Source organism: Molothrus ater, chromosome 13 (genome assembly GCF_012460135.2).
Source record: "Molothrus ater isolate BHLD 08-10-18 breed brown headed cowbird chromosome 13, BPBGC_Mater_1.1, whole genome shotgun sequence".
Classification (NCBI taxonomy): Eukaryota; Metazoa; Chordata; class Aves; order Passeriformes; family Icteridae; genus Molothrus; species Molothrus ater.
Window position 1 is genome coordinate 3,089,060 of NC_050490.2, and position 27,619 is coordinate 3,116,678.

At 52.4% G+C, this 27,619-nt stretch overlaps 1 protein-coding gene across 1 annotated transcript; it reads right to left on the minus strand.

The window, feature by feature from the left end:
• On the minus strand, positions 1-25,936 carry NPTN (neuroplastin). Its single transcript, XM_036389884.1, has 8 exons — positions 25,387-25,936; positions 20,371-20,539; positions 17,536-17,630; positions 10,602-10,735; positions 9,481-9,754; positions 1,808-1,829; positions 1,411-1,485; positions 1-1,072 (listed from the first exon to the last, which is right to left on the minus strand). The coding sequence occupies exons 1-7, from the start codon at positions 25,919-25,921 to the stop codon at positions 1,425-1,427; spliced, it is 1,290 nt and encodes a 429-aa protein (XP_036245777.1). The 5' UTR covers positions 25,922-25,936; the 3' UTR covers positions 1-1,072; positions 1,411-1,424.
• Positions 25,937-27,619: the final 1,683 nt, after the last annotated feature.

Below are 27,619 nucleotides of genomic sequence, written 5' to 3' on the forward strand. Positions count from 1 at the left end.
GCGGTTTTTGTCGGTGTTTTATTTTTAAAAACAGGTGAATCCACTTTTTATACATCATTGCACTTCAACAAATACACAGAACACGAGTTCATGCAGCTACAGTTACGCACATCATGAGAACCCTGGTAGGTCTATTTCTACAATCTTTAAATCATGAGAAATTACAGTGTCAAACTAAAGAGGAATAACTAGTTGCATAGAATATCACCATGCTGTAACATTTCATCATTTAAACAAACAAAAAAAAAAAAGAAAATTATAAAAGTTTGCCTGAATTGAATGTACAAGAATATGTCGAACACATCAGTGCAAAAGGATTTGAGAATTTACATGAGTTAACAAAAAAAAAAAAAAAAATCACTTAAAAAGCAATCATATATATATATTTATAAACTGAAGGTTTGTTTTTGTTTCCAACTGCATCCCACCACCACTAGCAGCCCCTGGCACCACCCAGCCCCGACGCCCAACAGGACACCCCGTGCTCCATGGTTAAAGCCCTTAAGGAAATTCCAATGTCCCTGCTCCAAGCACCGGCCCGGCATCACTCCCTCCTTCCAGCCATACAGTAAGGAATGAATATCAGCAGCTTCAAAATGAACCACAACGACTTCTGGTTTCCCCTCCCCCAAATATAAATATATACTGTATATATCTTTAAGTTTTGCTGTACTTTACAAAAGAAGTCTCACTAGATGGCAGCGGTGCGGTTTGAGCGGTGCCGAATTTAACAGCTACAGGAAGTAAAAAACAGCGCATGCGTGAACCCGCCTGGCTACTGCTCGTGTAAAGAGAGGAAAGGAGGAAAAAAAAGCAACATTCACAGCACATCAAGCCCAAAAGAGTTTACACCTTCTACACGGAAGCATTATTAAAATTCATCTGGCTAGGTCATCCTTGCAGGAGAGGCTAAATAAGGCATGCGTTAGACAGTCATATTGTTGCTCACTTGGAAAGGAAGGAAAAAAAAAAAAAAAAAGAAATCAGACAGAACTGGAGTTCTAGAACCAAGAGTTCCAACCCTTAAATTTAGCAGGTCATATTGCCATCAGTCTCTCAGAAACTTAAAGCTCTAAAAAAGAAACGAGAAAGAGGTGCTAGTCAATGGTGAACAGCGCGAGCCGCAGCCTGCAACCCCCGCGCTCCCACCGGGGCTCCCGACAGCCCCAGCTCCACCGTTTAGGGAGGAATCAATCAGGAGGGCTCGGCAGCTTTGCCCAGATTTTAGCAAGCAGGTCCTTAAACCCCCCGCCTGCCTGAGGAAATCAATGTTTGGTCCCCCCCGTGGTCCCTGAGGCGCAGCAGGAATGTTTCATGGTTAATGCAGGGAACGCTTTGCTGCTGCCCCCCAGCACTCCAGGCAGGAGGGCTGGGCCTGCCCGCTCCCAGCCGGGTGCAGGCAATACTTACATGATGAGCGTTTTTTAATTTGTGTTTCTCTGACGTAAGTTTTTGTCTTTGTGATTGTTTGTAGAATTGGTTTTCCTGCAGAAAGGGATGGGAGAGAAATGCATCAAAAATCAGTCACAGGTACAGGGAAAATGGACGTTATTTGTACTTCATTAGGCAGCGTTTCAGTCTTCTTCCCTCCAACTGGCTGAAGACAACACAGTTTTAGCCTTTGTATTTTAGCCCAATATTTGTTTTCTAGCAAGATGTTGCTTTTCTTTCCTCCGGTGCTAAGAAACGCACCAGACGGTCCAACACCATCTGTAATGTCACATGCAATATCAACCCTATGATTTATCACCTCCCACAACCCCCCAGTTTATCCCAAAGAGTATTTTTTTCCCAAAAACACACTTACATTGGCCCAGCTGGTTCATCATCTGCAGCAAGCATCCCGAGGCAGCCAGGGAGAGACAAGGGAAGGAAAGAAAAACAGAGTCAGTGTTTGTAGGGGGTGACAAGGAGCAGCAAACTGATCTATCTACAGCATCAAAGGCCATTCCAGTCGGGAGTGCAAGGATCATGGAGTTACTGCTCTGGATTCGGGTTTAATGGCAGGTATGTTGCTTCAATGGGTTTAGTTAACACTTGGAATGCTGGTCATGAAGGACTGCAACTGTAGCGGACAGATTGGTGCAACATGATCAAGACTCATCTTGTCCCCAAGTTCCAGTGGTTCAATCTCATAAAAAATAGATGAGGAGACAAACCAACGGTTCAGTTGTAAAATCCTGCTGGATGTTTGCTTGCATTGACTTTTTTTTTTTAATATGTATTTTAATTTTTAAGCCATTTTTCCACTGCTGATGGGTAACTCCTGGTATATACCCCAGAGGGTACATACCCCACACTCATTTTCCCCCATGGATGAAACAACCTCTACATTCCCCATTTTTCTCCAAGTTTAATTAGAAGGGACCAGGTTAGGAGGAGGCTGAAGGGGAACGCTCGATTCCAGCCCCAGCCATGGTCCTTGGGCAGCAGCATCCAGTGTCGCCAGGAGGACTCAGGGTGCTGGGACACCTCTGGACACACTTCAGCTGCAGAGCACTGACAGCATCGTCCTGCCCACGGCCCTTGGCAAAACTCATTTAGGAACTGGCGGGGGTAGGGAATCTGCCAATGAGGAATGTTTCATATTAACTCTCAGGACCAATTAGGCTTTGTTTTGGAATTCTCAAACACCATTTTCACCCACACTGTAGTACAGAAGAAAAAAAATGCATTTACACAACAGTACAAGAGTCAATCCAGGAGCCTAATGCTCCCACAGATGGATTTTGGGGGGACCAATTCAGGCCCTGCTGGTTTTGGCACTTGACAGTTGCCATTCCCACCTCGTGCCGGAGGGATTTTTCAGGGAAGTCTTTGAGAAACTCTCAGCAGGATTCCACAAGGGTGCTTAGTGCACATGAAGCAGTTATGGAAATTACAGTCTTACAGTGTAGGCATCCGCATGAGCACACGCCAGGAGTAATGTCAGGGAGAGGGGACATTACTCCACCTGGGCCCTCGAGGCAACGGAGAGGCAAAGCCACCGCTAGCACAGACAGTGACCAGAACAGAAAATACTTCAAAAATAAAGAACTAACCACAAACCAAGAGCTTTACAGCCAAAGTAACAGACTAGCGACACACTGGTGTCCACAGAATTCCAGTACCAGCAACAGTAACTATCGGACACGGTACAGAGAACTGGGACTAGGAAGGACAGCCAGACATCAATGTGCTGTTGTATATACAGTGAGATATACAGAGACACATCAGGTACTCAAACACAAAGCACAGCAGAGGAATCTATGGCTTCCTTCCACAAACATCTCTGGGAACCGAGGGTCCGAGAGCAGCCGAGCTCCGCGCTCCGGGCGGGACAGGGAGCCCTGGCCCCCGAGGCCAGCGCTGCCTCTGAGACCCAGCTCGGCTCCAGCAAGCACCATCCACTGCTTTGGGAGTTTGTTTGGCTGGACTTCAGCAATAGCAAACTGCACCCTGGACACTCGCTACAAAATAACCATTTTCCCTTCTCTGCTCAAAGATTTAAATGCCCGTTTCAGATCAGCAAGTTCGTGTTGTCAAAAATAAAATAAAAAAAAAAAATTTTAAAAAGCAGCTTCAAATTGATAAAGGCTGCCATCAGTGATTCCTCACGAAGATCCCACAAAAAGCCTACTGGGAATACTCTATTTGGTGGATCCCCACGACTCCTCCCTGTCCCATCTCTAAGCTAAACCACAGCTAAAAAGACCAAGGGAAATTCCCAGTCAGTCGTTAAGTGCTGGCAAAGCATCCCCAGTACAGTACAGACACAGACCGAACCCTCAGCGAAACCAGGGGCAACAGAACAACAGAAAAACCAGTACAAAATCAGACTAAAGAAAAGGTTCAAAACAGCAAACTGAAATCCAAATTAGTTGTGAACGTGAATGAGGAAGTTTTCAAGAGTGTTAACGTTATGACTTGTGCGTTGTATAGACTGAAGCGGAGGTTAAACAAACTCCAAAGCATGCAGAGCTCTCACTTACCACCATTTTTTAAGGGTATGATGCAATTGAAGGGGGGAAAAAAAAAAAAGAAGTCATAGTAACCGACAAGATCAATTATCACCCAAAGCTTTAATGCCACAGCCCTGCTCTAGGACAGGCAGCAGCACCTATGGCACAGAGAGGGCCCCCAGCACTGGGAGCAGCCACTGAGCCCCTCCTGCAGCACCTGCCCTGGCACTGGGCACCTCCAAAACCCCCCTGCTCAGAGCACAGCCATAACCCCACAGCCAGGCCTTTCCTCAGGGCATGGAATGACCTGCTTCATGGGCTCCCAAAACTGCACATTCTGAGCCAAAACGGGAGAAGTGCTGCTTGCCTTTAACACAGGTAATCAATCCCTGCAGGCAAAAATATCTGGGAATTAAAATTGGAAGATGATGACAAGTAGATCTCCCTTAGCTCCTCCACTTGGATGGGAATGTGTTTTGTGCCCCCCCTCCCATTTTCAGCCTTAATTTACAGGCATTTTGTATGTCACTCAGTTTCCTTCACCGCCTTTGGAAAGCTACAGGGTTTATTTTTAGTATCAAATTAATCCTGGGTAGCATCTTGTGACTGGTGGAAGTTAAAAATGAAACACTAGCGGGTTCTTCCAGCACTAAGATTCCAATTTTTGCTTCTGAAGGGATTCTACATCTCAGCTCATGCTTTAAAACCTGGAAAGAATTAATCCCAGCCTGGTTTGGGTTGGAAGGGACCTTAAAGCCACCCCCTGCCATGGGCAGGGACACCTTCCACTGTCCCAGGTGCTCCAAGCCCTGTCCAGCCTGGCCTGGGGCACTGCCAGGGATGCAGGGGCAGCTCAATGCTCTGAAGGAGCAGCCAGAGCCCGTGACAGCAGCTCAGGGTCCTGTGTCCATTCCCACTGGGATACAGCAATGCTGCTGGGAACAGCTGATGGCTATGGCCTCACTGTGTACCTGCCTCACCCTGACAGATTTAAAGTGTGGGAGAGAAAGATGTGCATAAAAGGGAAAAAAAAACCACCAAAATCACTGGTTACAAAAGGTAAATGGTTGCAGTTAAACAGTTTGTTTCTTTCAATTACTTACAGTAATAGCAGGAACAGGGAAAGTCAAGAAAAAAGCAAAAGAGGGTTAGAAAGAATGTGGGGATTTGGATGGAGCTTCTGCAGAGCCAGGAGAGGAAACACATTAATGGGAAGTCTTTGGATTAGGCTGAGGAATGAGAGGGAAGAAGGAAAAGGGACATGTTATAACCCAGTCACCCCAGGGCTATGGATTTCCAAGTACAAACCACTCCCATTCCTATGGGGAATGGAGCCAAGGGGTTTTTACTTTCTACTTACCCCAGCAAACACCCTTTAACCAGGGGCTGTGCTGATTTTAGACTGCTGGGTGCAACAACAGCAGACAGCCCGCTGCTTTAGGAACCTCTGCTAGGCTACACTCAGGTGGTGCTGGCTGAGCTATGGAACCAAGCAGCTCAGGCTGTACTACAGAGAACAAAGCCATTCCCTTCTCTCCCTGCCCAGGGCAGCACCCTGGCATTCCCTGCTGGCACCTCCTCTCCTGGGCATGCAGCCACGTGCCAGGGCATGCCAGCTCATGCAGCTCTCAGCCCCAAAGCCACAGGAGCTGCCCGTGGCCAGCCCCCCTGGGTGTGCCAGCCCCTCTGGGTGTGCCAGCCCCTCTGGGTGTGCCAGCCCCCCTGGGTGTGCCAGCCCCCTCTGGGTGTGCCAGCCCCTGGCTGCTCTCTGGGAACGGGGAGCGAGCTGGACGCTGCCTTGCCAGGTGTAAGGCAGGTCAGAACTCAGGTTCTGAGAGGATGCAGGAATTCAATCTGAGAGGATGCAGGAATTGAAGCGCCATCTACCCTCCCTTCCTCCTTCCAGCACAGGATTTGGGTGTGCTGGGAGAACATCCACAGGCTCTGCAGCAAACCCTGCTCCAGGCACCCCCTGATGCCACTGTTTTGGTGGGAACAGGCATTTCATGGGTGCTATATTCTTTTTCCTGCTCTCCAACAGCAGGAAAAAGAATCAACTCCCAAATCAGAGTCCTGAGAAGGAGGAAACATCAGCAAAGGAGCTCCTGAGCAGCCCTGGCCCGAGGCACACCAAGCAGCTCACGGACACACAAAGCCAGGTCCATGCAAAACTGAGGCCTGCAGTCAGGAAATGCCAAAGTTAAAGGAGTGTCCCAGCACCTCCAACAGAGGGAACATCTTTACACTGAACTGCTCCAAGTGTAGCCAGGAGCCCATCACCCTCCCCAGCCTCCCATGGGCACGCTGAGCCAGGGCATTTGAAGCCTGTAGAACATGGAGATCTGAGGGAAACATTCAATTGTCTCTTTGGGCTGGCCAGGCAGAATTTCCAGGTGCTGGGGAAAAAGTTCCAGAGGCCTGAGGATCCTCTCACCCAGAGAACGTTTCTGTCCCACCAGTCACGTGCCCCAGGAGTAACTGGGCACTTGTGCCCAGCACCAGACTGGTCTCACCTGAGCAGCTGACCCAGCACACCCCAAACATTGTCATTTGTGCAGGTTTAACTGAACCAGCCCTGAAGTATCACCTGGGCACAGCACGAGGTGAGAGCTCATGGTGGGCACCTGCAGCTCCCAGCAGAATGCAAAACCAGCAGCTCATCCTGCACTGCCCTAGTCAGGAGCCAAGGTGTGCTCCAGCAGTTCATTAACAGCTCCTTCTGCTCCAAAAGCCTTTGGTTTTCCTCAACACAGGAAGTGGCCTCCTTTAGCAGCACTGGTTTTCTCCAAATTTTAAAAACAATCCCTAGAAGTGGTCTGAGTAAGCCACGTTTCCAGTTCTCTGTGCACTCCTCTCAGCAGGCCAGACACTGGCCAGGACATCAGAGGATTCCTGAGGGACAGTGGCAGACACCCTGAGGTGGATGTGTGGTACCTGCAGAGTGGGGACACCACAGGTGCAACACCTGCACCCAGCCCTCGGGATCTTTACAGGGATCTGCAGCCAGAGCCACCCCCCAGCACGATGTGCAACAGATCCACAGGGGCCACCCATCCTCACCCCTGCTGTGGGACACAGGCTGACACACACCTGGGGGCTCCAGAAGGGCATTCCAGAGTTATTCCACCCTGGGAAGAGGGGGTGATGGTGCTGATGATGAAGCAATCCCAGTGTGTAAATTTGGAGAGGCCCAAGGAGAACATTCCCATCCCAGCAGGAAGGGCAGCAGCACCTCACGTGGAGCCCTGCCATGAGCACATCCCTGAAGCTGAGCACGACACCAGGGCTGGAAAAGCCAGCAGAGACCCTGGCTGGTGCCAGCTGCTGTGGGGAAGGAGTGCTGTGTGTTTGGCCTCAGCCTGCTGGCTCAGCCACAGCTCCCTGCCCTTCCCTCCCCAGCTCCCGGCAGCAGCGGAGGCGGAGCTGTGATTTTGGAAGGGGGAGCTGAAATCCCAAACTCCGAGCGCGCCGCTGCATTCCAGCATTAACTTTGGCATTTCGTAACCATGTCTTGAAAAGAAGAAAATTCAGGATAACCCCAGTCAAACACCCCCACGTGGCAATCAGGAGGCTCCTGATGATTTCCCACGTGTGCATTATACGTGCCCTGCTCCCAGGGCGTTCCCCACCACAGCAGCACAGAAAGCTTCGGTGCCAGTATGGAAAATGCACAACTATCCAAGGAATGTGGGACTCGGGGTGGCATGGTGCCAGTTGTGTCCATCAGCCAGGCAAACCTCATCCCCAGCTACGGACTGTCATACTCAGCATGGATTTCTCCTCCAGGAAAGGGGACAGGGAGAACATCTGACCCCCACAGAGGTGTGTCATGTCACTCCCCAGGGCTCTGCCTTCACAACAGCAGCCCCAGTGAGCACTGCAGTGACCTCAGCTCCTTGGCTCATCATCCTGGACAGCTCCAGGGGGATGATGAGCCTGGATCCCTTGGGTACCTGGGGAGTGGCCACACCAGCCAGGAAAACTCCTGCCTTGGAAAGAGGCAGTGAACTCTTCACCTCCAGTGTGATCTGCTAACACCACAGCCAATTCCTGTTGGATTCACTCCATTTGGGGCTGTTTGCAGGGAATATTTGTGTATCAAATTCCCAGGACCTTGTTTTGGTCCTTGTGAAACTCCATCCAATGACAATTCTGAATGTGGGGAACTGCGATTGCCCATGTGGAGAAGGAGGAAAATGAAAATTATGTGTTCCAAGTTTTCCAGGCTGGTGGAGGTCCCTGAGGCCACGTTGAGAGCAGGACAAGCCCTGGAGCCACTGGAAGCTGTTAGTGATGCACAGAACATGCACTATGGTTCAACTGGGAGCTCCACTCTGAGAGCAGCCCCCACACATGCTCTGTAAGCAGTTAGTAAGTGCTACTCAAGGCTTACAACCAAAGCTGGTTCCCTCTAGGGATGCACTACCTCAGCCAGTTCTGATCCAAGCCTCGGCCCTGCTCCTGTTATTCCATTTGCTGTGTTCCATGAGCTCCTCTCCTCGCTGTAGATCCCGTGTGAGGCCCGTGAGGGTGGCTGTGCCCACCCCACACACACATCACTGTCCCACACCTCTATTTTCATGCCCTGTGAGGGCCCCCTGCAGCCACACAGCCCTGGGAAACAGCTCTCAGCGGGAAGGGCTTGGCCAGCCCAGGATGGTGCTGAGGATCACTCCAGCACGCTGCCCTCCACCTGCCCCATGCTTGGATCCATCGTGTTCCTGCAGCACCACCACATTCCTGCTGCTTCTCCCAAGGAGTCCTCGCAGAGGTTTTCTTGCTACAAACTGGAGTAAGCTGCTAGCAGCACATTAAAGGCTGTTTCTCAGCATGGATCTTGCAAATATTCAGCCTCACACTGCTCCTTTCCCCAGCTGTGCACAGGGCAAGGTGTGCAGGAGTTCATAGATGAAAGTTACTACTAGTTGTATGTACCAAACACAGATGAATTAATTAATTATTGCTACCATCAAACCTGATAATAAGCCCTATTTTTATAAAATCTAATCAGTGGCTACAATAGATACAGGTTCCAGAGCATTCCTTAACTACAGATTCAGCTACACAGCAGAGTAAGAGCCCTCCCCCCATCTCTGAACCCTGGACACATTTTAAGTTCTGAAGCACCTTTGCAGCCCCAATCCCTTGAAGTGCAATGATTCCTTGGTTTGAGTGCAATGTCCCCTGACAGCCCCTGCCCAGTGTCCATCCACGGAGAGGAGGGAATGCCACCAGGGGTGAGGGTGCTGCCAGCTCTGCCCCTGTGCTGCTCCTTGGGGCGGACACACAGAGAGATGGGAGCGCTCCACCCCTCAACAAACAAAGACATCCACAACCCCCCTGAGACCCCCTGAGATCCAGCCCTGGGCCTTGCACCCTTGTGGGCTTCATGTCCGGAGAGGGAGGAGAGGAGAAAGGCAGGAGCGTGGAGCGGGGCAGGCTGCGCTGCTGGTCCTTCCTGCAGAGCGGCTCCTCCAGCAGCAGCAGCGGCAGCGGCAGCGGGGCCGGGCGGGTCAGCGGCGGCGCGGGGCGCACTTACCGTCGGGAACTTCGTCCGGCCGCTTCCGCTTCTCGTAGATGACGATGATGACCACCAGGATGACGATCTCTGCCAGGATGCCCAGGAAGGGCCACAGCGGGGCCAGGTGGCTGCGCACGCGCAGGATGGTGGTGACCGACACGGAGCCCACCTGGTTGGTGGCGTTGCACTGGTACTCGCCGGGGTCCTCGTTGATCTGCAGGTTTGTGATGCTCAGCTCGGTGTAGTTCTCTTTGTTGGAAATGAAGAACCTGCCCGAGGAGTTGTTGATGTCCTGGCAAAGGGACAGGGGTGGGAAACAGCAACGGCTTTAAGGCCTTTGTGGCACGGGAACAGGAGATTGGAGGGAGGAGCCCAGGCCGGGTGTTTGTGTCTCCAAACACCACAGAGGGAACTCTGCCCTCAGGGGTCTGATCACTGCCAGCACGCAGCCACTCCTGAAACCTCCAGCTCACACTCAGCAGGAACACTCATCCCACCCTGCTATTTGCTTCACATTCTGGCTCCATCCATCCAATCCATGCAGCAACAGGAAACAGCTGGGCTGGAGGGGCTGGAAATTCCCAGCTCCTCTTTGCTATTCCCACTGCTGGTCACATTTTCCTGCTCACTACATCACTGGCTACACGGAACAAACAGATCACCCAAGCTCTAACAGGGATCACTGCCACCTCCTCATAATAAGTCTTGTGAGCTCAACCAGTAAAACTTGGGAGGAATTTATAACCCAATGTGGTTTTAAATCACATTTCTAAGTCAGTCTTGCAGTTTGTAGCAAATTCCAGAAAATGGCTTTCAGGGTAAGTCTTCAACTTTGCTCAGCAGTGCAGTGAGCAGTTTTTTTCACATACCAATAATAAAAGTATCAAATTTTTATTTATACATATTTAAATATATTTATATTTTTATATATTTGGATTGATATTGATATATAAAAATTTTATATTCGCCCATCCATCTTCACTGCTGCCAAAAATACCCACCTTGACTCACACTTTGGAGGGACTGCAACTCGGAGAAGTCACAAAGCTCCTTCAGCAGCCCATCCCCAACCCCAGGGGATGCTCTCCTCCCTCTCGGGGGGTCTGGGCAGGGTGAGACACCCTGACCCCATTCCTTACCTCAAACACCCCATTGACCTTCTTGCGCCACACCCACTCAGGGTGGGGGAAGCCCACGGACTTGCAGTACATCAGGGCCTCCTGGCCCTCGTTTTTGTTCTCACTCCTCTTGTGCCCAGTGATGTCAGGAGTGGCTACAAGACAACAGAGCAGTTTGTAAGTGCAAGCAGGCTCCTTTCACTCACCTGCACACAAATCCCTCCTGCTCCCTGCAAGCTGGGCTTTGCCACCCCCGAGGGGATGTTATGGATACACTCTGTGTGTGTGTGTGTCCCTGGGAGCAGCCCTGACCCTGTGCTCTGTGTGTGTCCCTCACCCTAACCCTGTGCTCTGTGTGTGTCCCTCACCCTGACCCTGTGCTCTGTGTCCCTCAGCACAGCCCTGACCCTGTGCTCTGTGTCCCTCAGCACAGCCCTGACCCTGTGCTCTGTGTGTGTCCCTCAGCACAGCCCTGACCCTGTGCTCTGTGTGTGTCCCTCAGCCCTGACCCTGTGCTCTGTGTGTGTCCCTCGGAGCAGCCCTAACCCTGTGCTCTGTGTGTGTCCCTCACCCTGACCCTGTGCTCTGTGTGTGTCCCTCAGCACAGCCCTAACCCTGTGCTCTGTGTGTGTCCCTCAGCACAGCCCTAACCCTGTGCTCTGTGTGTGTCCCTGGGAGCAGCCCTGACCCTGTGCTCTGTGTGTGTCCCTCACCCTAACCCTGTGCTCTGTGTGTGTCCCTGGGAGCAGCCCTAACCCTGTGCTCTGTGTGTGTCCCCTCAGCCCTAACCCTGTGCTCTGTGTGTGTCCCTCACCCTAACCCTGTGCTCTGTGTGTGTCCCCTCAGCCCTAACCCTGTGCTCTGTGTGTGTCCCTCACCCTAACCCTGTGCTCTGTGTGTGTCCCCTCAGCCCTGACCCTGTGCTCTGTGTGTGTCCCTCACCCTAACCCTGTGCTCTGTGTGTGTCCCTCAGCACAGCCCTAACCCTGTGCTCTGTGTGTGTCCCTGGGAGCAGCCCTGACCCTGTGCTCTGTGTGTGTCCCTCACCCTAACCCTGTGCTCTGTGTGTGTCCCTCACCCTGACCCTGTGTTCTGTGTGTGTCCCTCACCCTGACCCTGTGCTCTGTGTGTGTCCCTCACCCTGACCCTGTGCTCTGTGTGTGTCCCTCAGCCTAACCCTGTGCTCTGTGTGTGTCCCTCGGAGCAGCCCTAAGCCCCCCCGAGCTTAGGCTGGCTCAGGGCAGTGCCTGGGCTGACCCCTGGCCCAGCAGATGGTCCCAGGCTGCAGGGCCCCCACCTTTAAAGCTGCAGCTCCTAATTACAGCACACGTGGCTGGATGTGTGATGGCAGCTCTGAGCTGTTAATCCAGCCCAGGCCAGCCTGGCTGCTCCAGGAAACTGGAATTTCCTACAGGAGACTCCCCTGCTCCACCAGCAGATTCCCTGCAGGTGCACACAGAGCCAGCAATTCCAGCTGCAGGCTGAGATCATGAGGGGAATTTGCTCAAAGGGAACAAAAGCTCTCATGCCAGCAGACAGCAGCTGAGCCTGCTCATCCCAAAATTGCAGCAGCAATCTTTGGGAAAATGCCTGGCAAGCTGTCCTGCTTCCTACTGTGCTGTGTCAAAGGGGTTTGGGTGCAGGGAGCATCCCGTGCCTCAGATCCTTTTTGGACAGTAACAGCATCATCCAAATGAGATTGAGAACCACAGAAAACCCATGGCTGTAGGAAAGCCTGGGGTTCAGCTCCTGCTGGTGTGTGTTCACCTGCACAGGCACACAGGAGAGGGCCCAGGCATCCTCCAAGTGCCCATGGGAATTCCAGCAGCATTTCCAACCCAGCATTTCTAACTCAACATTTCCAACCCAGCATTTCCAACCCAGCATTCCTGGACATTGGAGGAGTCCTTACCAGAGGATGAAGCCCAGCCAGATGTCAACTCCTTAATTCCAAGATGATGCCAAAACCACTACACCATGATATGTAAGAACAGGCCAAGAATAAACCCAAGGGGTTTATTTAAGAAAACTGACACCCAATATGTGTCATATTTTATGAAAAATCCTTTCATTAGGATTTTTCCTCCTGAGAAGCTGAGAGGCCTCAGGAATGAAATGTAACCAATGGTTATCTGCTGTGGGGAATGCAACAGGTGCATCTGGGATTGGTCTCATGTGGTTGTTTTTAATTAATGGCCAATCAAAGGTCCAGCTGGACTGGGATTCTGGTCAGTCACAAGATTTTATTATCATTCCTTTTCTTTTCCTTGCAAGCCTTCTGTTGAAATACTTTCTCCTATTCTTTCAGTAGAGTTTTAAGATATCATTTTCTTTTACTATAATATATATCATAAAATAATAAATCAGCCTTCTGAAACATGGAGTCAAGATTCTCATCCCTTTCCTTGTCCTGGGACCCCCGAGAACACCACCCAAAATGCAACTTTCCACATCAGACATAAAAATACCCTGAGAGACATAAAAGCTGACCTGCACAAAGGCATCAGATCCAAACAACCCCCTGCTCTTGTACAGAAAGGAGCTGCCAGGAACATTCCCCACCTGCCAGGGGCAGGAACACCTGGATCAAATGGAGCTCCTGAGCTGAATTCATGTCCTCAGGCAGGAAATCAATCAGCCCTGGGGCTGGCAGTGCTGTGCTGCTGCCACCCCCTGTCCCCAGCCTGGGAGAGGAAACTGTCATTTATCCCAAATAATGAGGGCTCCAGAGGGGAGTGGCATCTGGGCACCTACTGAAAGATGCCACCACTTCCCTGCTGGGCTTGGGACCTTCCTAAAGCAGGAGCTGGGTGAGCCCCCTCTGGCTTTTGCTTCCTGGAGGATGCCAAGGAGGGATCTCCTCCAGCCTAGGGACACGAGCCCGGCGGTGACAAGGACACAATCCCAGAGCTGGCACTGCTGGAATGCCACCAGGGGCTGCAAGCTGGGAACATTCCCACGAGGAGGAGCAGCAGTGGCACTCAGCAGCTCAAAGCTGCTGGCTTCCAGTGCCACCCTGAGCAGGGCTGAGCCTGGAAAAGGGGACAGGGACAGCACTCCCAGCTGGCCCAGTTTGTGTCAGGCTGCTGGCAGGGAGGGAAGGGACAGGAAAGGACAGGGAACACTTTCTGGGACACCTCCACTGCTGCTCAGGGTGACACAGTGACATTGCAGGAAGGAGAGGCCAGCTCCCAGGGAGATCCCAGCTCCCAGGGAGATCCCAGCAGAGCAGCAGTGCCCAGAATGCCTCGGCTCCTCCCTGGCTCTGCTGGGCCAGGGCTATTCCTGGAGCACCCCGGGGGCTCTGTGCACTGCTGGGGTTTCAGGGCTCAGAGACACCACCCCAGCATTTTCTGTCCCAAACAATGCAGGAAACTGTGTCCTGCTGGCCCCAGAACCCCGCAGCCCCAGCTTGAGCAGGGTTTTCCTGGGAAGCTTTTTCAAGCCAGGACTGCTCCTTGCACCATCCTGCTCTATTGTCAACCAAAGCCCAGGGCTGATTCCTTAGGTTTTCATTTTTCTCTTCTGTGTTGGTGTGCAGCTTTAGCTTTATATTAAGTGTTACTGGGATATTTTCACAGGGTGGTGGAGACAAAACAATCCTGTTCTAGCTGGAGACTCAAGGACTGGAGACTCTTCAAACTTCAGGCCCAAAGCATAAACAATGTGAGAAGAGGAGGGTGGGAAAGCAAGCAAGGAGGATGAAACTTCGTCATTTGAAGCTGTTAATTGGACAGTTAACTCCTATATGCAAATGGACTAAAACTTATAAAAATGTGAGATTTCATGACCGAGCCCTGTTTTGCTTCCATCTTGGAGCCATCTGGGCACTGCCAGGGTGTGCCCTTTGAGGGCACTTCAGTAAATCTCCACTTTATTCCCCTTAACTCCATCCAGCCTCTGCTCCAGCTCCTTCGGGCATCAGGCTGAGGCAGGTTTTGTTGGGAAGGATTTGGATTTCAGCTCCCTCTCTGTCTGTCACTGCTGATCACTGGCACCAGCAGAATGCCCCTGGCAAAGGGAGGTTTGGATTCCTGCATGGGAAGCAGGAAAAATCCTCAAGGTGGGCTGGAAACACCTCACAAAGAGCAAAAGGAAGCAGAGTTAATTTAAATTAACTGCTACCAAAAAAGGAAAAATAAATAGACACTCAGGCATGCTTGACATGAGAGGAATTCTAAGCAGCATCATTTTGATAGTTTTATAAACCTAAACACAGGAGGAAAGGGGTTTGTGGCAGAGTGACCATGAGGCTCCCAACAGCACAAAATTCAGTGTGCAGCAGCTTTCTGAAGGGTTTGGGGGTCATACAGCCAGGAAAATTCATCTCCCCATGTACAGGAGGCATTCAGCCCTTCCAAGCTCCTTACCAGTGAAAAGGAGAGGGAAATTTAAATGTGTGACACCTCCAAACCATGGCCCAGTTACCTTCAAGTTTCTCATTAACAGACAAAATTAAAGCAAGGGCAAAGCACCTAAAAATATTCCTGCACTGCAAACTGGGATGTCTGAGGGGTGACCTGAACAGGGCTCTGGAAAGTTTCTTTTTCTGGTTATGATTCCAACCCCTGTCTCCCTCTGGAGCTTGAAGGCACCAGGAGCAGGGGGAATGTGAGAGGATTTTCATGGGCTCAAGGAGTGTCCAATTTAATTTATTCCTGGTAGAGAGGAGCCAGGCTGCAGCAGAGGTTTGCTGAACAGCCAGGAATTGAGGCCCAGGCTCTTCCCCAGGAGTAACTGGGGAGGAGGGAACAGGAAGGTGCAAAGGGAGCAGGAGGAATCCCCTGAAGAGGCAAGGGCAGAAAGGCCTGGCAGGAAAGGGAATTCAAAAGGTCCTTCCAGCAGCTGTTTCCTCTCCCCTGCTCCCAAGATCCTGAGGAGCAGGGGCACTGCAGAGTTCTCCAGGGCTGCAGTTCATTGCTTGGGGTCATCCTCAGGCCCCCAGAGCTCCACACCAGCACTGCAGGGATGCCCCAGGTGGAAATGCAGCAACCAAGGATCCCCTTCCAGGGAGCAGGAGGGGTGCCCTGGCCAGGCCTGGCAGCTCCAGCACCACCACCCCCATCAAAATCACCACCCCCAGCCTGCTCCAGTGCCAAGGAAAAGGGACACGAGATCCCTGCTCCAAGGGGCCCTTTCCCTAAACCCAGCATGTGCTGATTCCCTGAATCCAGCATTTCCCTAAACCCAGCATTTCCTTACACCCAGCATCTGCTGCATTCCCTAAATCCAGCATTTTCCTAAAGCCAGCATTTGCTGATTCCCTAATTCCAGCATTTCCCCAAACCCAGCATTTCCCAGATTCCCTAAATCCAGTGTTTCCCCAAACCCAGCATTTGCTGGATTCCCTAAATCCAGCATTTCCCTAAGCCCAGCATTTGCTCAGCCTCGGGTTTGCAGCTCAGAGCTGCCCCCATAACTCTGGGGAGCTGAGCAGGAACAAAGCCCCCCCAGAAGTCCAGCAGAGCTGCCTGAGGGAAGCCAGCTTGGAATGAATTCCCAGGAAAGGCACCAAACACTGCCTGGATTCCCAACCGTTCTCACTCCTCTGCCCTAAGGATTTTTTTTTTTTTGTGAAAAAATCCCAGCATGGTTGGGGTGAAGGGACCTAAAGCCCATCCAGTGGCACCCGTGCCATGTGCAGGGACACTTCCCACTGTGCCAGGCTGCTCCAGGGCCATTGCAGGGCTGGGGGGGACAGCAGGCACAGCACACCAGGGGAGCTGGCCCTGCATGCCCTGGCTGCTCTGCCACAGGCTCTGGGGAAGCTGTTCACAAGCTGTCAGAAAATCCCTATTTTTGGAGCACGAGCACTTTGGCATTCAGCAGCCTCCTTCCCCTGTGCATCAGCAGCGAGAGCTGCACCCTAATTACAATCAGCATAATTACAATTAAATCTGAGTGTAATTGCTCGAGCACCAAGAGGAGCCATGCAGGTGAATATGAGGTGACAGGTGTGCACGGGCACCCAGGTGGTGTCACTGTCCTCACACCTGCTCCAAGAGCAATCCCCATGCACTGTCCCCAGCTTCCCAGGAGGAGCATTTAGGTGTAAATTACCTGTGGGAAGTGAGTAGGATCAGTTCTCCTCGCACTTCAATCCCAGAATTTGACTTTTCCTCCCCCAGAGTGAGCTCCCAGCTCCCTGCCAAGCTCTGCTGGTGGCCCTGCCTGGCAGAGCAGCAGCCAAGCCCCGTGGCAAACACCCCCAAGGGCCTTGCAGAGGCCATCAGAGCTGGCAGAGCTCCTGCTCCACTCCCAAAGCTGCATTTCCCCTCTCCAGGAGTGGTTGTCACCTAAAGCAGCCCAGAGGAGCCAGCAGGAGCTTTACATTTTAATTAGGGTAACATCAGGAGATTCAGCAATTAGAGCAAAAGGGCAGGATGGGATAAAAAATCCCCAAGAAAAGGAAAAGAAGGAAAATGGAACCCCTCCAGCTGTGTGCCCTGAACACCCAGCCAAGCTCCTCAGAGGCACAGGGTGGTGAATTCCCTTTCCCACAGACTGATGGATCCCCCCAGCTGGATCCCAGGGCCTGCCAAATTCCACACAAATTCCCAACCTCAGCCTCCTGCAGCCCTGTGGGAATTCCCTGGGAATTCCCTGACACCAGCACTGCTCTGTGGCTCCCCTACAGCCACACCCGTGGCAAACCTTGCCCATTTTGCAGCTTTTATTCCTAATTTCAGGCTCCTGGAGGTGCCCCAAGACCCAGAGGTGTTTCAGTGCCCACAAACCCATGGCTGCTCCCATCTCTGAGCTCTTTCCCTGCATGTGTGCCAGCCTTTCTCTGGAAATCAGAGCTTTTATCTGTGATAATACATTATTATTTCTGATTATGAACCCAGGCATGGTGAGGGGGCTTTTCCTGTGCTCCTGTGGGGCCGCTGAGGGAGGCAGGGAGTGCCAGCTGCAGGGCAGGGGAGGGGACAAGGGGACAGTGCCAGTTCAGTACCTCTGACCTCGATGGTGGCGTTGGCCACGGGAGAGCCGGAGAACACGAACACACACAGGTACTCCCCCGACTCCTCTGCTCGGGCCTTCAGGATCCTGCAGGGCAGCAACAGCACCCAATTAACACCCCTTAATTGCACCCCCTAATTGCTGGTGCAAGCAGGGCACGCCCACCCTCCCCAGCACACACTGAAGCAGTTTCCTCCCCCAAAAGACTCCTTTTTTATTCATTTGTTTTTATTAATTATTCCCTTTCAAATTATTCCTTATTATTAATTCTTTTCTTTATTATCCTTCCCTTGTTTATTAATTCTTTTTTCACCGAGGAAAAGAGCCCCTGCAGAAGAACACAAACCCTGCAATAAAATCATGTAATGACACATGGAAACTGCTGAGACACGAGGAAAAAGCTGCTCACTTCAGGCTGAGTGCTGACAGCATTTACACACCCAATCTCAAGTTATAAAGTGAATTAATTTCAGATAAGGAACTCTGCAATGGCAGAGCAGTTCAGGAGCACACTCTGAGCACCTGCAGGCCGTGCCCAGAGAGAGCAGAGGAAGGACAAGGTGGAGTTCTGTGACTCTCCCCGGGCTCTGGTTGCCATCAATCATTCAGGAGCTGCAAACTGACACAGCTCAAGGGCTCACAGCAGCTCCCCGAGCTGGATGAAGGGTTGGGAGAGGTACAACTCCACTGCCAGTGCTGGAACAGGCAGGATTTTAAACTGAAACAGTTTAATCTCTAAATCCTGGAGTTTTCTGGATGATAAAAGTAGCCAGCTTTGAACTCCAAGCACCAAAAACATCTGACAGAAAACAAGAACCTGAAAGCTTAAGGGAAATAAACAGAATACAAAAGATGAACCAATATAAAATATAAATAAATGAGGGAGGGAAACACCCTCTGTTAACCACAGCTATGCTGCTGCTGCTTTTCACTGAGAAAACTTGGAATTCCTGGATTTAAAATGTAACCAAAGCAAAACCAAAGGGCAGAGAAAGCCTGAACTCCAACATCAGCAAAGCAGCCCAGGAGTGCTCAGGAATTCAGGATCTACTCTGCAAATGGAAACCTGGGATTTCTCCAGCTGTCCCTGGGATTGATTGCTGGGAGTCCCCCCATTCCCTGGGGACAAGGGGACTGTGGTGCTCTCCCACTGCACTCCCTCCTTCCCCAGCAGTTAAAACTGAAGCCAAGCCTAAATCCTTCTTTACAGAGGAATTTGGAAGGAAAAATCCAGCCTGGCTTGAACAGCCTCAGCCTGGCCCTTGCTGGGCAATATTTGCAATTCCCAGGAACCCTGAGCACCACTCCAAGCCAGTGGTTTCTCCCTAGGGAAGCAGAGCCCCCAAAGCTCAGGCCCAGGGCTGAACACTGCACTGAGGAGGGTCAGGAAGGAATTGTGGAAGGAAATGAAACTCAGTTTTTAGTTGCAAAATTAACAAGGTAATTCAAAATGAGCTAAAGGGGAAAATGAAAGGACAAATCATTAATCAGGATCAAACCAACTTCCAAAATGCTGTGGATGAGAGGCTGCTTTGCTAAGGCCATGGAAACCTGAACATCCCCTAATCAGCATAATTACAATTAAATATCCCCTAATGTACCCTAATCCTGTGTCAGTGAAGCAGGGGGAAAAGGGCCCCTCTAGAGACAGAAAACAGCTGAGACCAAGTTGTCAGCGGGGGTTAAAATGTCTCTAAAGAGCTCTTCAGCTTGGCTTAACATGGAACTGGAAGGGGGATTTGCTGTCCATCAAGGGGGAAAAGGGATGGAAAGAAAAAAAGGGCAAGAAAATCACAGAGGGAACAGACTCTGAGGGCATCACTGAGGGAGCGGCACGGGATCCCACCAGCTCCAGCCAAGGGCTGGGATCATCCCACAACAACCAAATCGTGACCAAACAACCCCAGCAAGACCTCAGGAACACCTCAGGAACACCATCCCTGCCCATTCCCATTTCCCATTCCCGCTGGGATTTTGGGTTCCAGGATGATGTGCAATGACACACCCACCCATGAACCCTGGAGAAGAGCTCTGAACTGCCAGAGTTTGACTGAGCCACCACTGTGGGACCACCAGGAGTGTCCTGCTCCCCTGGCTCAGCCCAGGCCACTAACACCTCAGGAACACCATCCCTGCCCATTCCCATTTTCCATTCCAGCTGGGATTCTGGGCTCTGGGAGGATGTGCACCAACAGACCCATCCATGACCCCTGGAGAAGAGCTCTGAACTGACAGAGTTTTACTTCAGCCACCACTGTGAGAACACTGGGAGTGCCCTTGTCCCCTGGCTCAGCCCAGCACCCACACCTCAGGAACACCATCCCTGCCCTCCCCAGGGCACGAACACCATCCCATCCCTGCTCTTCCCAGGGCAGGAACACCATCCCTGCCCATTCCCATTTCTCATTCCAGCTGGGATTCTGGGCTCTGGGAGGATGTGCAGCAACAGACCCACCCATGAACCCTGGAGAAGAGCTCTGAACTGACAGTTTTCTGTGGGATGACCAGGAGTGCCCTTGTCCCCTGGCTCAGCCCAGCACCCACACCTCAGGAACACCATCCCTGCCCTCCCCAGGGCAGGCCTGGCCCAGCCCACTGTGGGAAGGAACACCAGGAGCGCTCTTGTCCTTTGGCTCAGCCCAGGCCACCCAGACCTCAGGAACACCATCCCCTGCCCATTCCCATTTCTCATTCCAGCTGGGACTTTGGTCTCCAGGAGGATGTGCAGCAACAGACCCACCCACGAGCCCTGGAGAAGAGCTCTGAACCGGCTGAGCCACCACTGCGGGGCCACCAGGAGCGTCCCTGTCCCCAGCCCAGCACTCACCTGTACTCGGTGGTGTTGGAGGCTTTCCTGGTGCCCGGGATCTCCTCTCCGTTCTTCACCCAGTAGCTGGCGGCCAGGGGGCTGGGGCTGCTGGTCAGGTTGCACTGCAGCGTGACGGCCACGCCGGCCACGTGCAGCACCACGTCCTCGCTGGCGTTGATCCGCGGCTCTGCAAGGCAGGGACGGCGCTCAGAGCCAGCCCTGGGGACGGTGCCAGCTACTCTACGTGGCACAGGGGGCAGGAGGGGAGGGCACCACACGGGGGATGGCACTGCGGGACACACGGAGGAAGCACAACCAAACCAAAGAGCTCGGAGCTGGCGCGGCGGCGCCCGGGGGCCGCGCTGCTGGGGAGAGACAGGAGGGGTTAATGGTTTACTGGGAACCCCCACACTGCAGGTGACACCAGGGACCCCTGACACACTCTGTGCCTCCCACACCAACTCCTGGGGCTCCACGTGAGGCCTCAGTTACTCTTCCAGAAGCTTCTTGCTGGCTGGCACTTGGTTCTTATCACTCTTCCACCTTATCACTCCCTGAAAGGCGCCTGTGTGCTCACGTTGGGATCTCTCTCCAGGCAGCACTGACAGAACCAGAGGACACAGTCTCAAGCTGCACCAAGGGAAATTTAGGTTGGCTATCAGGAAAAAGTTTTATTACAGAAAGGGTGATGAAGTTCTGGAATGTTCTGCCCAGTCACCATCCCTGGGTGTGTTTAGGAAAGCCTGGATGTGGCACTGGCTGTTGAGGCTGGGCTGGACTCGATGGTCTTGAAGGTCTTTTCCAACCTGGTTATTCTGTCAATTCTTCTCCTTGAGGTATCAAACAAACCCATTTTTTATATAAACAACACTCAAATTTAGGCTTCTCAGTAATATTCTGCATATTCCCCGCCCAAAGGCTGCTGTGGCCCCAGGTGCAGCCAGGAGATTCCACAGGGCACGACTCCCCTGCTGTGTGGGGAAGGCAGGAGGCTGAGGGAGAACAGCTGAGAGCAGCACCCAGAACCTGACAGTGCAATGCAAGGATACACAGCAGGCCAACATCAGAGCTGCAACTGGTTTGTGTCTGAAGTAACCTTGAGCACAAACATTTCTAAAGAACAAAAACAGCCCCAGTGCATGAGCAGAGCCCAGGAGTTCTGCTGGCTGCTTTGGGGCTGTTCCACTCCACAGCCTCACCTGGCAACACCAAATTCCCAATCTTTAGGGCAAAGCCTTTCAGAAGTGCTAACATCACTGAGGGCACTGTGCTGCTGTTTGGGAACCATGCTGCCTTCAGCCCCTGCAGGTGCTGCTGCTCTCCAGCACACACAGCTGCCTCATTCTCAGCCACAGAAATTGCTTCCCAAACTTGGCAAAAAGACCTTTCTGCTGCAGGCTCTGTGCCTCACCTCGGGTCTGAAGCATTCTGTGAAAAACCACCTCACACAGCATGGCAGGGTTTAAAAATGTCACAATTCTTGCTGTTAGTCTTCAACTAAAAAATGTTTTTAGGGTCAGCTTGGCCTGCAGGCCACCCCAGAGGCTCTGTGTGTGGAAATGCTGCTGTGTGCCCTGCCTGGGATGAATTCCTGGCTGATTCCAGAGGTGCAGCTCCAGCTGCTCCTTCCTCCCTCCCCTCTGGCTGCAGGAGGCTGAGGAAGCAGCAGACATCTCCCTGATTTCTGCAAGTCATCCAAGGAGTTTGGATTCTGGAAACTCTGCCATGCCTTGCGGCAACAGTTTGGGATATAAATTTATGATCCCTGGAGCCTCTGGAATGCAGGCTATGAAACACAAGGAGAGAACAGAAAATCCCAATTTTGTGTCAGAACCATCCCAGCTTTCCACACAGGGAAGGAACATCCTGTATCCTGTGGCACATCCTTAGATTACTGCCCAGGGAGGAAAAATATCCATCCTCTCATAAGCTGCAGCATTCCAGTCCTGGATATCCTTCTTGGAAATCCAGCTCTGTAAATCATTCTTTAACTGCAGAAACACTGCAGTTGCTGTTTGTGTGATTAAATTTTCACTCTGTTTCTGCCTCATTTCTCCCACACTGGGTATTTTATCCTTTCAAGGATTGTTTGGGCCCAAAATTGTTGTGTTATTCTCATATCATGCACCATTCCTGGCCCGCTCTGTGTGCTTTTCCACCCCCAAAAAGCTCATCTGCATTCCCACAAAAACACTGACAGAGCTCTGGGAATATTTTTGGAGTGTGTCTGAAATAGTAACTCAGTGACTGACCTGCAACCTTTTCAGTTTTAGTTGAGCAGAACTGAAGGCAGCTGTAAGTCTCATTTCCAGCTTCACCTGCATTTATGGTACTTTGGTTTGGTTATTAAAAAAGCAAATTGATGGATCAGTCTCCTGATTTAGTTGCAGGAGACAAACTGCAACTGGAATACTGGGACAGCAGCAGCAAAGGAGGGTGCTCACCTAGAAAATCACTTTTTACACATCACTTCAAGTGCCCATTTTATGTAAGCTCAGCTTTTACAGTTAAAACCCAAGCAAAGCAACTAAAAAAAAAAAAACCCAGCAAGCGAAATTCTGGTTCCAAATCCGGAAGGAGGTGGAAGGCAGATGGTGGCTCTGGGTGCCAGGTTTTCAGAAGCAAGCTGATCTCTGCAGAGGCCAGGACAGAGCCTGTGCTCTGTGGGGCTTTGGTGTCACAGCAGGGCAGCAGCCACCACCAGCAGCTGCAAACTCCAGCTCCACTGAGCCACACAATTCCCATTTCCAACACAAACTGAATGGAGCAGCTGAGGCATCTGGGCAGGCTCAGCGAAGGGGCTCCACTTCCAGGGACACCTTGGGAACCTCATCCCCGTTTTCCTCCTCTTCCTCCTGCAGGCTCAGGCAGGCACTGATGTCCACGGGCTCCTCCTCCCAGCAGGAGCAGCTCAGCTGTCCCAGCACCCAGGGGAAGGCACTCAGGGGTTTGTTCCTTATTTCCCTGCACAGCAGAGCCCCAGAGCAGCGTGATCCCGCACAAGGCACTCAGGAGGCAGCTCCCACCCAGCAGCAGCAGCTGGGACAAACTGGGAGGGCAGGAGAGGCTGAAGTGCAGTCCCTGCAGCAGCTCAGGGGGCTGAGGGAGGGGAGCCCCTGCCCACAGGGACACAGCTGTGCTCCCAAAGGCTGGCTCTGCACACCAGCAGGATTGTGTCCCCCAGAGCTGCTCTGGAGTGCGGCATTCCTGTTCTCTGAACATGATCCCTTCTCCCTGGGTTTGTCTCCTGGGAAGCTGAAAGGCAGAGAGAGGCCTCAAAGAAAAGGAAAACAATTCTGATCTCATGTGCTGCTCCTGTGCTGTGCTCATGTGGAATGTGTTTGGAGATTGCTCACCCACAGGTGATTGTTTCACTGCATTCTGCTGGGAGTTGTTCTCACTCTTGGGCCAATCAGGGCCAAGCTGTGACAGGACTCTGGAGAGAGTCAGGAGTTTTCATTATTATCCTTTTAGCCTTCTGTAAGTATTCTTTGTGTATTCTTTAGTGTAGTATAGAATTCTTTAATATAATATAGTATAATAAAGTCATAAATGAGCCTTGTGATCAGATGGAGTCCTCCTCATCACTCCTTCCTTCACTGGAGGCTCTGTATTTACAGCACTGGAGGAGCCCTGGCTCTGTCCCAGGGCACGGCGCTCTCTCCAGCACACAGCACTCCCTAGCAGACACATTTCCAGGATCATCCCCAGGATGGCAGAGCTGCTGCTGCTGCTGGAGGCCATGCAAGCATTCCAGCCCTTTGGGAGCCCAAAGGACACAGGAGGGGCGAGGGGTGGGCTGAGGCTGAGCAGCTCCAGCTCAGGGACCCGGTGTCACTGCAGTCACTGCACAGCACCGGGTCACAGCCATTCCTCCACGTGCACCAAGGCTCTTTCCATTTCCAGAGGGAAGGTCTCTGATCCAGCAGTGCCCATGGCTTTGGGGACAGCTCTGGGGGGAATTTTTCAAGGTACCCAAACAAAAAAATCAAGATACAAATAGAGTTTTGTGCCCAGTAGGGCATTAAAGGGTTATTTGTGCACAAAGCACAGGAGCAAGACCACACTTTTGCTCTGCTGAGGGCACTTCTGTCAGCTGAGGGCACTGAGAAACCACCCAAAACAACTTCTCCTGCACCTGCACACTGCAGATTCAATTCCCTCCACCTCAAACTCAGCAGCCATTTCCTCAGGCAAATGCCAGTTTTATATCTGGCCCAAAATTCTTCTCTACAGAATCTGACCATATGAACTCCCAAATCCACCTGGGGTGGAAAGCAGAGTGAAGGCAGGAAAGCCTTGCCACAAGCAAGAACAAAAAGCAATTCTGGGCCAAGCACAGCCTCTGCTCCCAGAGCTCTGCTCCTGCCAGGAGCTGCACCCTGGATGGAGTCACTGAGCTCAAGGCTAGGCTCAGCACTGGGCAGGATGTTCCCCCTGCTCCCACAGGCTGGATTAGGAATGGCTGCACCTCCTCAGTGCTGCTGCATCAGAGAACTCCTTAGGAGCATGCTGCTGGCCAGGAAGGAAAAGAAACACCACGACTTCATGGAAAAATCCAAACACCAAAGGTCACGTGGAACTGAAAGGAAAGGATTTATCCAGAAGCAGATATGTAACCAAAACCAGGTGAGGAGGCATTCCCAGAAATTCCAAGAGAACAAAAGAAATCAAAATAAAATGGTTAGAGTTGGGAAAAGAACATGGAAATCAAAGAGAAAGGCACTGGTGGAGAAGCCAGGGAGGCTGGAAACCTCCTACAAAACTAAAGGGAGGAGGGAACAAACACAAATCCGACAGCGGGCTGGTTTCACACGGAAGCTCTAGCACACATCCCGAGGGTTTCCCAAGTGCTTTGTCCTAAGGAGGAGAGACACGGGTGGCACACAGGGTCAGCACTACAGGCCAGGAGGAGGAGGAGCAGCCCGCGCGCCGGGACGACAGGACAGGGTGTGGCAGAGGGTGGGGACACGGGGGCGGGGTCACCAGACTGCCTCTAGACACTACAGTGCCACTACTGGGGGCCGGACTCACTCTGCAGGACGCTTATAGTAGCCTGGGCTCGAATCCACGTAATGGAGGGATTTTGCCTCAAGTCATTCCTCCTGGGATCGTTGCTGGCCCTGCACTCGTAAGTCCCAGAGTCTTCCAAGGTAAGGCGGGTTACTCTCAGCACACTCACCCCATTGGCCCCGTAGGCAGTGTTAATGGTGACACGGCGCTTCCGAGCGCCATCCCACAGCTGTTTGAAAGCCTCTGCCCGGTTGACTTCCGCATACCACCACTGGATCTCTGGAGTGGGGTTCCCAACCACATCACAGTACAGTTCAAAGGCGTCCCCCGTGAGCTTAGTTTCTGACATGGGCGACTTGACAAACCCGGCTGCAGGGAGGGGCAGCAGAAACGCAGTGACAGAGCGGCAGAAAACAACGGAGCTCGCACACAACACAGCAGCGGGGCAGAAAACACAGTTAGAGACATGGCATCGGCAGTGACACGGCTTGGGGACACCCAGGGCAGCTTGGGGACACCCGCGGCACCGGCAGTGACACGGCTTGGGGACATCCATGGCATTGGCAATGACGCACCCAGGGCACCAGCAGTGACACACCCAGGGCATTGGCAGTGACACGGCTGGGGGACACCCAGGGCACCAGCAGTGACACACCCACAGCATTGGCACAGCTTGGGGACACCCACGGTGGCTTGGGGACACCCACGGCACCATTAGTGACACACCCACAGCATTGACAGTGACACGGCTTGGAGACACCCAGGGCACCAGTAGTGACACAGCTTGGGGACACCCATGGCACTGGCAGTGACACACCCACAGCATTGGCAGCGACACGGCTTGGGGACACCCATGGTGGCTTGGGGACGACAATGCACCAGCAGTGACACACCCATGGCACTGGCAGTGACCAGCTTAGGGACACCCATGGTGGCTTGGGGACACCCATGACATCAGCAGTGACACGGCTTGGGGACACCCATGGAAATGGCAGTGACACGGCTTGGGGACGGACACCCACAGTACTGGCAGTGGCCAAGGCTGCAGGGCAGGAATTCCCGATGTCCCTGCTCCTCCCTTCCCTGGCAGCTGCCCCTGGCACCCTCCCTGAGGGATTTCCAGGCCTTTTCCAGCCCTGGGCAGCTCGGGATGTGCCAGGGTTAAGTGTCCCTGCTCAGGGATCTGCTCCCTGAGGAGGTTTCTTGACCTGACCCACCCACAGGGGCACCAGGGGTAAAATCCCAAACCTGTGCCAGCTGTGAGCTCTGCTCTGACCTCCTCTCCCATCTATTTAGGATTTGCAGGGCCGGGAATTCCCCAGGATACAAGTGACCTATTTTCCTGATCAGCCCAGCCCTGGGAAAAAGGGAATTTCAGTGGAATGAACACTCACAGGCCAAAAGCTCGTTCTGTTAGGAACCCACACAGGGCCCTCAGCATTCCCCTGGTGTGGAGAGGGCTGACATCCATGCTCAGGCCACAGTCTAGGATATTCTGGATATCCTAAATCCTCCGTACTTACCCGCCTCAGAGCCCCGCTGGGAGCACACACACACACACATTAAATTGTCCTTCAATCCTATTGCCAAAGATGTTTAGGAGAATAGCAGGGCCTCAACACCAGGCCCTTCCCCCAGGCCCCTCCTAAAACTGCAGGATTAGGACACAGCTGGCCAGACAGATTATGCAGCAAAACCCATCCTGGTGCTGTGCTGGGGCAGGGGACATCAGCAGCGTGGGGAGGGACAGTGTCACACCATGGAAAATTCAGAGCCTGTCATCCCTGGCCTCGGATTGTGGCATTGCATTCCTGGCTTGCTTTAGGATGAGAGGCAAATCAATGAGGCTTGGAAATGGAAATGGGGACTTGGAGCACTCTTAAACAGCATTTAATGAGTGACCAGTGACCACAGCCACAGGCCCCTAATGGCCACAGCCCCCTGTGACCACAGCCACAGGCCCCTAATGGGCACAGTCACAACCCCCTAAATGGCCACAGGCCCCTAATGGGCACAGTCACAACCCCCTAAATGGCCACAGGCCCCTAATGGGCACAGTCACAACCCCCTAAATGGCCACAGCCCTCAGTGACCAACAGCCCCCTAATGACCAACAACCACAGCCCCTTAATGGCCACAGCCTTTAATGACCAACAACCACAAACCCCAATAATGAACAGCCACAACCCCCAATGACCAGCACTCCCTGACCCTAAATGAGCAGCACTGACCCCAGTGACCAGCACTCCCTGAC

Bases quoted from the DNA above. Each gene is read 5' to 3' on its own strand.
- NPTN (XM_036389884.1), bottom strand. From the start codon at position 25,921: ATGGATGTCCCCAAGCCGTGTCACTGCCGGTGCCGCGGGTGTCCCCAA. The intron at 20,540-25,386 runs GTGAGTCCGGCC...CCTGCCTTGCAG, and splicing joins TACTATAAGCGTCCTGCAGA to AGCCGCGGATCAACGCCAGC. The intron at 10,736-17,535 runs GTACTGAACTGG...GTTGTCTTGTAG, and splicing joins CGCCACCATCGAGGTCAGAG to CCACTCCTGACATCACTGGG.